The 13,124-nt window shown below is 35.9% G+C and overlaps 1 protein-coding gene across 1 annotated transcript in view; it reads left to right on the forward strand.

Moving 5' to 3' along the window:
* The window catches only part of LOC107569221 (copine-8-like), a 163,318-nt gene that overhangs the window by 125,151 nt on the left and 25,043 nt on the right, over positions 1 to 13,124 (forward strand). The window contains exons 7-10 of the mRNA XM_016255250.1: positions 1,309 to 1,372; positions 2,972 to 3,075; positions 5,831 to 5,942; positions 12,613 to 12,666. Coding sequence (XP_016110736.1) covers positions 1,309 to 1,372; positions 2,972 to 3,075; positions 5,831 to 5,942; positions 12,613 to 12,666 — 334 coding nt within the window. The remainder of the gene's footprint in view (positions 1 to 1,308; positions 1,373 to 2,971; positions 3,076 to 5,830; positions 5,943 to 12,612; positions 12,667 to 13,124) is intronic.

Genomic DNA, 13,124 nt, shown 5'->3' on the forward strand with positions numbered 1-13,124 from the left:
GAAACCACTGGTGTACTAAGTAACAGACCTCAAACAGGTAGACCAAGGAAAACATCAGCAGTTGATGACAGAAACATTGTGACAGCTGTAAAGAAAGACCCTAAAACAACTGTTAGTCACATCAGCAACAACCTCCAGAGGGCAGGAGTGAAGGTATCAAAATCTACTGTTCGCAGAAGACTACACGAACAAAAGTACAGAGGGTACACCAGAAGATGCAAACCACTCATTAGCAAGAAGAATAGGAGACGAGCGTCAAAAATTCTGGGAGAAAGTTTATGGACTGATGAGACAAAGATTAACCTTTACCAAAGTGATGGAAAGGCTAAAGTTTGGAGAAAAAAGGATCTGCTCATGATCCCAAACATGCAAGCTCATCTGAAACACAGTGGAGGTAATGTCATGGCTTCGGCTTGCATCGCTTCTTCTGGGACGGGCTCATTAATCTTAACATGACGGCAGCAGCAAAATGAACTCCGAAGACTACAGAAACATTTTGTCTGCCAGTTAACAGAAAGATGCAACCAAACTTATTGGGAGATCCTTCATCATGCAGCAAGATAATGACCCAAAACATACCAAAGCAACAAAGGAGTTCATCAGGGGCAAGAAGTGGAAAGTTTTAGACTGGCCAAGTCGATCTCCAGACTTAAACCCTATAGAGTATGCATTTTACCTGCTAAAAAAGAGACTGAAGGGAGTAACCCCCCAAAACTGAAAGAAGCTGCGGTGAAAGCCTGGAAAAGCATGACAAAAGAAGAATGCAAACGTTTGCAAAACGCCTGATCTTTGAGCCTGTCAAGCCCCAAAATGGGCAAAATAAGCACTATTATTTTGATCATTTTGGGGCTTGACAGGCTCATAGATTTGGCACAGTTCTAAAAAAAAAAAGTAACTAAAGCAATGCTCACTTTGCTGTATGACAGATCGGTTCCACCCAGAGCACAATGGCATAGCCCCAGTCCAATTGCATTCACTTAAACTCTGTACACATGAGAGAGCGTTCATAAACCTTAATCAAGACTTCATCCACCGAACTGTCTGTGCAAGAGTCAATTCATTATATTACCAACAGCAGAAGAATCCATCAGAGAGCATACTGCTGGGAAACATTGTGACTCTACGGAAGAAGGGATTTTCTTTGCTTTATTTTCACGTTAAATAGATCTTTCCTATGAAGCTTGGTACATTTTAACCTTTTGATGTACAAAAGTAAAATATTTCATGATGTGTCATGTCAGTTCTGTACAATATTATTGTCCAAGAAACACATTTATGACCTGAATACTCTCATTTTGTAATTCACAGGGGGATTCCAGGGAAGAAATGTGGGACAATTATTGTGAAGGCCGAGGAGCTTAGCAACTGCAGGGTAAGAGCTAATATTGATCATGTAAATTCAGGTCTTATTTGTGCCCCATGCTTGCTTATGCCCATCCAAGCTTGGCCAATATCACTCACTGCCAGTTACCTATAGACAATATATAGACGTATATGTCTTTAATACAGAAGTATAAACAAAGATAAACATAATCAAACACAATACCCAATACCCAGTTGTATGTGCTGTTGATTTTCTAGTAGATTTTTATGTGTGTGTAGAGTGTCACATTGTTAACTTAGCAACATGCTAACGCCAAACTGTGTTAAAATCAATTATAAGCCAAGTCTCCTGTGCGGTTCCATCTTTGATTTTGTAATTTAGATTTTTTTTTCAGATGGAATTGATGTAGTAGAGCATCACATTGTTAGCTTAGTAACATGCTAAAGTCAAAACTCTATTGAAATCAATTGAGAGCCTATTCTCTCGTGTGCTTCCATCACTGATTTTGGTTTTTGGTAATGACATTTTGTGTGTAGTAAAGAATCGAGTTGTTAGATTAGCAACATGCTAATATGAAACTATTAAAATCAATGATAAAGCGAGTTTTCTATGCATATGCATCAAAGATTAAATGATTTTGAGGGTCACACTTTATTTTAAAAGGGTCATATGATGCTATTTTAAAGATCATTATTTTGTGTATTTGGTGTAACAGAATATGTTGACATGCTTTAATGTTCAAAAGACACATTATTTTTCAAATACTGTACATTATTGTAGGTGTATTGGGGAAGTAGAATATGGTCATGCACAACATGTGCTTTATACAGTATGTACTAACAGCCAATGTGTTAATAATAGGCATGCTAATAAGCGACTAGTTAATAGTGAGAATTAGACCCTATACTGAAGTGTTATCATTTTTAGTTTTGCTAATGAGATTTTGTGTGCAGTCCAGTTTTTAGCTTAGTAACATGCTAACATCTAACTCTGCTGAAATCAGTTCTGTCCAAGTCTGAAGTTGTGCGCTTCACGTGATGAGCACTATTTGTGTGCTTCACAAAGCTGTTTCAGATCAGTTACTATGAAATTACATTTCAGGAGAAAGAAAGACAGCTTGCTAGGAGCTAATCTCATTTGGCTTCTCAGCATGTCTGTTATAGTCTATTCAAAGTAGCCTCTTTATCTTAGTTGTAAAACACAGGATTCAGTAATAGCATGCATGATGTGCCAAGAACTTCAGCTGTGCTCACACACACACACACACACACACACAGAAATGCAGAAAGACCTCCGCATTGCTAGCGTAATTGTTACATTTGTCTTTCACTACAGGGATCAATAGACCTTATCCCATTCCCTGCTGAAGCATTGCATCTCACACAGACAGTGAATGTGTGTCTACATAAACGCTTGTCAAATGGATTTCTGATTAGACCTTTTAGCCTTGCCATCTGGGTACAGTAGTCAAGCAAATGTAACATGCCAAGCTGTTTAGCATTTGCATAATGTTAGCTGTCTAGAAACCCTGAATGACCAAATACTCGGCTCATTTATACTGATATTGTTGTCCCAAGTGCTCTAAATCCACACGTACACTCCCGTTGCCCTCATAACCTGCTTTTCTAAATCATTCTCGCCCTGCAGGAGTCTGTGATGATGCAATTTTGTGGCAACAAACTGGACAAAAAGGACTTCTTTGGCAAATCGGACCCCTTCTTGGTGTTTTATCGCAGCAATGAGGATGGAACGTGAGTAATACAGACACATGAGAGGATGCTTGCCAGTTACACACACTGCTCACAGCATCAATCTCATCTCAAGCCTCTATGTTGGGGAAATGGCTTTCCATTGAATTCCTTTAAGTTAATACCCATAGTCCTTTGCACCTGGATCTGCAGGGGTTCTTTTGGAATGGAACAATCACCCCTTATCTGATTGATTCTGTTCCTCAATAATTCCAGATTCCTTCACTCAGAGAGAAAGGGGCTATTCAGCTTTGAGAAATTTATATTAAAAATGTATGTATTTATGTAAGCTACAGTTCTATACGGTACAAAATAATTGTGTATATATTTGACAATGAAATTTAAAGTACAACTATTCTGTATATATATATATATATATATATATATATATATATATATATATACACAGTACATACAGTGTATATATATATATATATTGTCATTTTTCTGTAATAATAAAGTATTGTTCAATTATTAAAGAAGATTGAATGAGAAGTGCATACATTTACATTAAATACTTGATTTATTATATTTGATTTGATATTTTAAATTAGTGTATTTATTTGTGCGATGACCGCTAAATAAGCTAATGTTTCCATTTGTTTAATATGTAGGATCATGATGTAGTCATCTCCGAATACTCTATATTACAATTTAGCAGTAAACATACATTCACACACGCACACACATGTTTGTTTTTGTGACATGTTTGTCATGTCATTCTAAACCTGTATGGCTTAGATATTTTGAGAAATGTCTTAGTGCTCAGTTCTTTAAAATATCTTATTTTGTGCTCTTTTGTGCTTTTTGGGTGAAGTGTGTTGAGTGTTTCAATAGTTACTCAAGAGGTTCCATTTCAGTAATGATGCTGCCTAGTCAGACAGTAGACATGAAGGCTGCTCTCTAGAAGCTAATGTTGTCTTACAGTTTTTTTTCAACTGCTTACACACAAAATCTTTACTTGTCACACAATTTCCGAAACCTGACACTCAAACACCAGAAGCACACACCAAATCTGCAAAACCATACATTAATTCTCGGCCTTTGACTCATAAAACAATTTCAATTTCATAAAACAAAACACACAATTCTAACAAGAATAAATATTATGGAAAAGGTGTTTGCAAATGTTTGCTTTTGAGATGTGTTTGTGATATTTTGAATGCAGTGCTTCATTTTGCAAGAGATGTGAGGCATTTTGCATTTTGGATTTGTGTGTAAAGTTTTGAAAAAAAAGAGGCAAAGTTTTAAAAATGTGTGTAAGCAGTTGAAAAAAAACAGTCATTTATTGGGAGTATAGTGTGCTTACTATTCCCAAAAACTCAAACTCAGAGAAGAGGAGGAATGACATAACTATTTGCATCTGTGTGTGGCTATAGATACAGTTTTTAAAATAGAATTGCAATTTTTTTTTTTTTTATGAAAAGCTGCTGTTGCTGTTTGAATACTAGAAGGCAGAGATGGATCATTACTTGGCATATATGTGTACCGACCTGAGACCACCTCAGTGCAAAGCATTATATTTTTAAGATCATTTATTTTAGCAACACTAAACCATACACACTTCAAAAAGAGCCTTCACTCCCCTGAACCATGAGGACATGAGGTAAACTGTGTGTGTGTGTAAGACAGCAAATAGGAAAAAGGCCAATATTGAGCTGTGTACTGAGCCCATAACTGAGCAATCCATTAATGTCTTTGTCCGTTAGAGAACAGAATCCGTTTTTTAAAGTAAATCCTGTGGTGATTTGAGAGAGGTATAGCTCAAGGGCCAGTGTCAGAAAGTCAAATCAAATATGTCAAATATTTGCTCCATTTCTGAAACAGTCCTGTTGATGCTTAGCAGTAAAACCAATACAAATTTCCAACAATAATCACTTTTTTTTGACAGTTTTCAATATTTTTGTACAGAAATTATTTTTTATTTTGTAAATGGTGTGTGTGTGTGTGTGTGTTAAAACACAAAACCAATTCCACTTACATTTGACAAGTTTTAAACTCACATTTGAATTATTTCTTCAAACTACAGTTGTCAATCAATTCAAACATTTTAGCACACACATTTTATAAACGCATTGTTACAAAAAAAACAAACAAGCTTGTTTAAATATTACACTGTCTATGAATTATGACACTCAGATAAATGTATGCAATGTACATTTATGCAATGGTATTCTTCTCACTCACACTACAAACAACAGATTTTATATACTGACTGAATCAAAACACACCGTTGCAAACTCAAAGGAACTCTGTAATAATACAAGAATAAAACAACTTTCATCAGACTATTTACATACAATATATATATTTTTTTTTTGCATGTGTAGAGATGCAATCTCCTGCTAGTATTCATATTAGCATTCTTTGAATGTTGGTGTTTAATTTGTTTGGCTCTGATTATGATTAAATTCCACTATAGATTGGAATGACTTCAGAGAATGGCTTTACTTGTGATAAATTACTTTTGCTCGGTAAGAGGGTCATTATCAGTCATTTACTGATAAACAAATGCAATGCTGTAGCTGTTTCTCTAAGACAGAGAAAGAAACAATTCTTGTCATTTCTAAATATTCCGATAAGTTTTTAGAATCAGACTGAAAGGAATTAATCAGTGGACAGTGGAAGTGGACAATGTCAAATCAGTCAAATTTAAACATTTTATGTAAATAATTGTATGTGCTAATGTTTGACTTGAAACACATCTTTATTTGATGACAATACATATTTTTTCAACTATTATCCTGCTATTTTACAGATTTACCATTTGCCATAAGACAGAGGTGGTGAAGAACACGCTGAACCCTGTGTGGCAAGCCTTTAAAATCTCCGTCAGAGCCCTGTGCAATGGCGATTATGACAGGTATGGAGTGTTTTGTACTGGGATAGGTTTGTTAGAAATTGGTGTGTGTTTTAATTGGTTGTGGGAAACAATATTTTGTTGCCATAAAGTACTTTGAGTTTGATCTCTTCACATTTGAACCATATTTAAACTATGGTTAAGTTATATACTCGCACTTCACACATCAATTAAATCTTAAATATTGAGGTTACTTGGTTGCACGTAAACAGCATTTGTTGTTGTCGGCATTTAACCCCCCTCCCTTTTTTTTAAGTTGCCAGCTACCACCAGTATTTTTGATCATTTTCACAAAAGTGTAATGGCCCCTGAATATTTTTGTTGTGTGAATATCTGAACATGCAATATGGCAAAACAAAGAACATAAACTCTGCTTAAAAATTGTTTTATTCTAGCTTCATGCAATCTTTATTATCAACACTTGAACTTGTGTTTAAGTTTCATTTCTTCGACATGTTTTCATGCAGACGTTCAATACTCTTTCAGAAGATGTGTAATAGCGCATCCTACCATACACCAGTGAAAATTCCGACAATGGTGGGAAAGCACTTTCTCATGAATGACGGAAAATTCCATTCCATTCAATGGCGAGGAAATATAAAAAAAAATCTAATTTTTTTAATTACTTTATTGCAGCAATAAATATTTCATATCAAAGCATACAGAAAATTACTAGATTTTGATGCAATAATAGCTGGACAGCATATAAATATATGTATAAGTACACTGAACAAAATTATAAATGCAACACTTTTGTTTTTGTCCCCAAAAATTTTTTCATAAGCTGAACTCAAAGATGCATACATAAGACTTTTTCTATGTACACAAAAGGCCTATTTCTCTCAAATATTGTTCACAAATCTGTCTAAATCTGTGTTAGTGAGCACTTCTCCTTTGCCGAGATAATCCATCCACCTCACAGGTGTGGCATATCAAGATGCTGATTAGACAGCATGATTGCACAGGTGTGCCTTAGGCTGGCCACAAAAAAAGGCCACTCTAAAATGTGCAGTTTTATCACACAGCACAATGCCACAGATGTCGCAAGTTTTGAGGGAGCATGCAATTGGCATGCTGACTGCTGGAATGTCCACCAGAGCTGTTGCCCGTGAATTGAATGTTAATTTCTCTACCATAAGCCGTCTCCAAAGGCGTTTCAGAGAATTTGGCAGTACATCCAATCGGCCTCACAACCGCAGACCACGTGTAACCACACCAGCCCAGGACCCCCACATCCAGCATCTTCACCTCCAAGATCGTATGAGACCAGCCAGCCATGCGTAATAGCGCATCCTACCATACACCAGTGAAAATTCCAACAATGGTGGGAAAGCACTGTAAGGGACCTCAAAGGGAATCATTTAAGATTTTAAAGGGAACTCCACCAATAATATGTAAGGGCATTAGGACAGAATCACTGTTTTACGGCTGATCACTGAGACGGCCAGCGATTCAGTGAACGAGCCGTATGACATCAATTCTGCAATGGATATCTATATCCAAAATATAGTGAAAACACTATTAATTAGTACGGTAACAAGGTCGGCAGTTTAAAACATTAACTTGTGAGCACAAAACACGAGATACTTCTCTTTTCAATATAAATAAGCCTTTATTGGATAAATCTAACACATATAAACTAATCTAACACATGAACACATGCATTCACACAAGTTTGCAGAAAGAGAGAAAGTGAGGAAATAATTAGTTTAAGGGAATGAAAATGTGAAATCCCAAGTTTACAGCAATATGTGCAATTGCATAGATCTGAACAACCATCAATCATTTAATTAACCCTCGCATTGAGTCCCTCAATGAGGTTAAAATTTATATTAAATGCACCAGTTCAGCTAGAATCTGAGTTTTTCACTGTACGGTTTTCACTGTACAGGGCAGATGGCAGACAGCGTGTATGGCGTCGTGTGGGTGAGCGGTTTGCTGATGTCAACGTTGTGGATCGAGTGGCCCATGGTGGCGGTGGGGTTATGGTATGGGCAGGCGTATGTTATGGACAACGAACACAGGTGCATTTTATTGATGGCATTTTGAATGCACAGAAATACCGTGACGAGATCCTGAGGCCCATTGTTGTGCCATTCATCCACGACCATCACCTCATGTTGCAGCGTGATAATGCATGGCCCCATGTTGCAAGGATCTGTACACAATTTCTGTAAGCTGAAACATCCCAGTTCTTGCATGGCCGGCATACTCATCGGAAATGTCACCCATTGAGCATGTTTGGGATGCTCTGGATCGCCGTATACGACAGCGTGTTCCAGTTCCTGCCAATATCCAGCAACTTCGCACAGCCATTGAAGAGGAGTGGACCAACATTCCACAGGCCACAATCAACAACCTGATCAACTCTATGCGAAGGAGATGTGTTGCACTGCGTGAGGCAAATGGTGGTCACACCAGATACTGACTGGTTTTCGGACCCCCCCAATACAGAAAAAAACTGCACATTTTAGAGTGGCCTTTTATTGTGGCCAGCCTAAGGCCTAACTGAATCAGCATGTTGATATGCCACACCTGTGAGGTGGATGGATTATCTCGGCAAAGGAGAAGTGCTCACTAAGTGCTCAATATTTGAGAGAAATAGGCCTTTTGTGTTCATAGAAAAAGTCTTAGATCGTTGAGTTCAGCTCATGAAAAATGGGGGCAAAAACGAAAGTGTTGCGTTTATAATTTTGTTCAGTGTATATATAGCAACAATGTTTTTTCATGTACAGATGACAATGATGTTAAAATAATCCAAGTTCACATGGATCCGCAACACAACAAAAAACACTGTGTTATGCATACCAGGCCAGTAGATGGCGATGTCACTTTGTAAAGAAACACTATGCATCTGGGCACATTCCCATAAACCAAACAGGTAATATGTATGCACATGATGTCACCATTTTCACAAATTTGCTTTTTTTGTAGTGTAGAAAAATACAACGGCATCATTTTCAAAAACTTGAACTTTTAAACCCGTTTTCAAAAGTTTGCTTTTTCAGGCCCCCAAAACACCATTGACGTGTAAATAAACTGTAGCTGAAAATGGTGTCATGTAAACATCCCATCATTGCATACATATTTTAATAGTTTTTTGTTGTTGTTGTTTTGCATTTGCATTTGCATTTGCAAGGCATCAGAACAGTACATAACCAATTAATATAATACACAGTATAGTGATCTACATTGACATACATATTTTAATAGTTTTTTGTTGTTGTTGTTTTGCATTTGCAAGGCATCAGAACAGTACATAACCAATTAATATAATACACAGTATAGTGATCTACATTGGTTAAAAAAAGAAGATATCTATGAATGGTTTACTTAAAGTACTATCTGCATATTATGTTGGAATAGGATAAATTATATTACAGTTAAAAATAATATTAAGAGACATGAGAAAACATAGAAGAGAATTCCAACCGCTACATGGTATCCCAGAAGCCTCCATCATGAGTAGCTCAAACAGGGCTCTTGCTGTGTGGCGATAAAGCGGGAAGCTTCCTCACGGTAGCGGCACTCACTGATGAGCATCGATCGGTACCATAACGCACTCTCCCACACAATGCCTAGGCTTTATCTCTGATTGAACACGTGGGAAACGAAAGAGAGAGACAGACAGACATATAGGAAGACCGCTGGGCATCCGGAGGAGTCTGGGACGTGAGATAAGCCAGCGCATACGCTCTAATAAAGAAGCACGGAGTGTCTCGCTGATGATAACACTGAGAATGGGTGCTAAGGGATGCTGTGGGGATTGGGTTGTTGTTAGCATGTGTTGCGTTAAAGCTCTATGTAATTGACAGAGCTGTTCTGTTTGAACGTTGTAAACTCACCACTCGCCTGTCACGCCATGGACAGCAGGAGTTGTAATTATTTTCTGTCAAAACGCACTAATCCGGCCCTCTAACCCTAGTATGTGAAATATTTTAAAGAAAAGAAAGTGCCATGGGTAAACTGATTTTAGAGAGATTGTAGTTCCAGGGCAGTTCTGCCAAATCGCTACTTAGAGAATGTCAACCATAAATAGCCTCCACACACAGCACGATTTGCGTCATATTGTAATTATCAAAGTGACTCTAATTATTATTATTATTATAATTACAAAAATTATGAGGAAACTGAATTTTATGAAAGTTTCAACTTTCCACTTAAGCATCTGAAGAAAGTTCCTGTGATTTTATTATAGCCCTTGACACCTAGTGTTCTTCCTTTGTTCTTCAAGGTTTGAAAAAAGAACAAAGAGGTTAATTAGTGCAGCATTTTAAGTATTTTTATGTCATCAACGATGAAGCCGTGCACATATTATTTTTTGGTGTGATGATTATTACCATGGAAACAAATAATTTCGAAGTCCAACAACATGAACAGCTCGGTAGTGTCTCAGCGTTGTCATCTCATAAATATGGTAATTCCAACATGACATGAACACAGCTTTAGGCTAATAACCTATATTACTTTAGAACAATTCATTAGAAATGATTTCTAATGCATGCATCAATATTACTGTTGTTCAGTGCATGCAGTGTTTGTGCTGTGGAATTAATTATACATAAATGATACATAATATAATAATACAAAAACACATAACAATGATACATTAAATCATGTGGCTTGTTAAGGAGAGGTCTACTGTTACTTTTCATTAGTGACCAGAATTACAATTTAATCTAGCAGACAATAGAACAGGCAAAAAAAGAAGAGAAAATCCCATAGAAAAAAAAACTGTCAGAATGGACAGAAAACTGTCAACTATCATTCTCAACATACAAGGTGTGTGGAGCTGTATTCAAATTAATTTTTAAAGAAATTCACACTAAGGCATAATTTACAAGTAGACCCATTGAAACCAATGGAGCTACAATCAACTTAGGCTTACGATGCTTTTGGAAAACACAGCCCAGGTCTAGAGCACTTGTAATGTTAGTCAAGAAGATTGTCATGGCCATTTTCCAGCCTTTTTAATTATTTTTTGGGCACAATAAGTGTATTTGAAGTTTAAAATATTGTTATTCAGAGCAGGATTTTTGACCAGTATTTCAGAATGTAAATAGATGTAAATGAATTATTTCATAGACACACAGCAATAAGTACTTATATTAGCTGTTTTTGCTGCTTTATCATTAATGTCTCAATGTAAACACCATCTTATAGAGCATTGTTGCACTTACTCGAATTTAGTTTATATAATTTATCCCATAAACTGCTCATGCTTTATTTACATGCATAAAACAATCCAAACTGTATTGTGCAGCTTAATTTCAGTCTGAAATTATGCTGTAGGATAAATAAATAAATAATTAAATGTTCATTGTGAACTTCAGAAGGATATGCAGAGCTGTAGGTGCTACACACATACATGAAAATAAAGGTTCAGACTTCATTTTGCATTTTACTTTACACATTGGTGCTAATTTTTTTTTTGTTATTTAGTTAATTTTTTTTTGTTATTTAGTCCATCAACATGCCACCTCAAAGTCACAAAGTTGGAATGAGTTTTTGCAGCTTATTTACAGTTTTTTTTTTGTTTTGTTTTTTTGGACTGAGTAGGAAGCTTTGAGTTATTTTTGTCATAACTTATATTATTTATAAAGGCATTTATGAAATTTAAGTTCAAATGTAAAGTCTCAGAAAATCTAGCAAATCTATATAACTAAATAACAGAGATATTTAGACTTTTTTCCTTTGAGAATATTAAACAACTTTTGATGAAGGGTGATATAAAAACTGAAAACCTTGTGTTTTCTCAATTAGGGTGAGTAATTTCACACTGTCATTTAAGAGGAACGCTCAACAACGTGATGATTTAGAGTCACATATCTAAAAAGTTGTGCAGATGATCCCATCCCCCTGGCTTTTCATTACTCATTCAGCATTACTGAGTGGGAGGAACAGAGATCTTATTTTATATTTTTATATATGTGGCTCACGCTTTTCCATATGTAAATAATCATCACTGTAATAACAGTCTGTTGTTGTTTTTGGTCTCATAATTGTCAAACATATTTCTCTAACCTCTCTCTTTCTCCAACACATTTCTCTAGTTTTCTTTCTCTCTCTCTCTCTCTCTCTCTCGCTTTTCTCCTTTCATTTTTTCTTGCATGCACAAATACACACATGGGGACACTTATTTATGTCTCAGTAGCGATTGGAATGAAGCAATGAATTTAACAATCCTGGTTCCAATTTCATGTAATGCTTCTACTAATAAGATAAGATAACAAAGTTTATCCACTGCTAAGGTGGTGTAGTGGTATGGAGGACTAAGAGTGCAACTTAAAAATAAAGTGAAGGAATCAATGCAATTCAGATTTATTAATTCAAAACTCAAAAAGTAACTGGACCAATTACAGTACTTCCATTTTTTTTTTATTGCATTGGTAGAAAGCGTCAAGCAATTCCTTTGCTTATTGTTTGCTTAATCCTTATTACATTTCTAGCATTTGTTTGTTATACAGTATTAAAAGAGGCTATAAGGAAATAAAATTATATTTAGAGGCAAATGTCAACACATTAAAAAGGCAATTTCTACACAGCCTTAATTTAACTCTAGGGTGTAGAAGGGGTGTTGTGTAATGTCATACAGTGCATTAATTATGTTGCATTTATTCAGTCTCATACAAATTCCATTATCCCATAAATTATTATAATCACTCATTTTTTCTGCACAGGTCATAAACCCCAAGAAGAAAGGCAAAAAGAAAAAATATCTCAACTCTGGAACTGTAAGTATACATTTTTCATGCTACATTCTCGCTAGTGTATGCTTTTGTTTTTATTAATTTAGTTTGCTGTAGTTTTGGAGAGGAACTAAAAGCAACATCGCTACTGAGGGTCAGCGATAGGACCAAAATATTGTGTATTATTGCATATACTGTTTATTGTGAATTTTATTTCATAAAATCAATATAGCCTAACTAATATAAGTAACTAATATATACTATTATATAATAATATAATTTTTAAATGTCTTGAAAGTTTAACCTGGTGAGGCTTAAAAACACATAAAAAGGATAAACTCTCATGACTTCACAAAACTGCAAAGCCATACTGTATGAGCATAACCATGAGATCCATTTTCTACTAGTTTATCATATCTATACACAACAATACAGTAGATAATTGTGTGTGTGTGTATCTGCTCAGATGACCCCACCCCCCCCCCCCCCTCCACCCCCCCCCA

This window comes from Sinocyclocheilus grahami, unplaced genomic scaffold, assembly GCF_001515645.1.
Source record: "Sinocyclocheilus grahami isolate Dianchi unplaced genomic scaffold, SAMN03320097.WGS_v1.1 scaffold1324.1, whole genome shotgun sequence".
Classification (NCBI taxonomy): domain Eukaryota; kingdom Metazoa; phylum Chordata; class Actinopteri; order Cypriniformes; family Cyprinidae; genus Sinocyclocheilus; species Sinocyclocheilus grahami.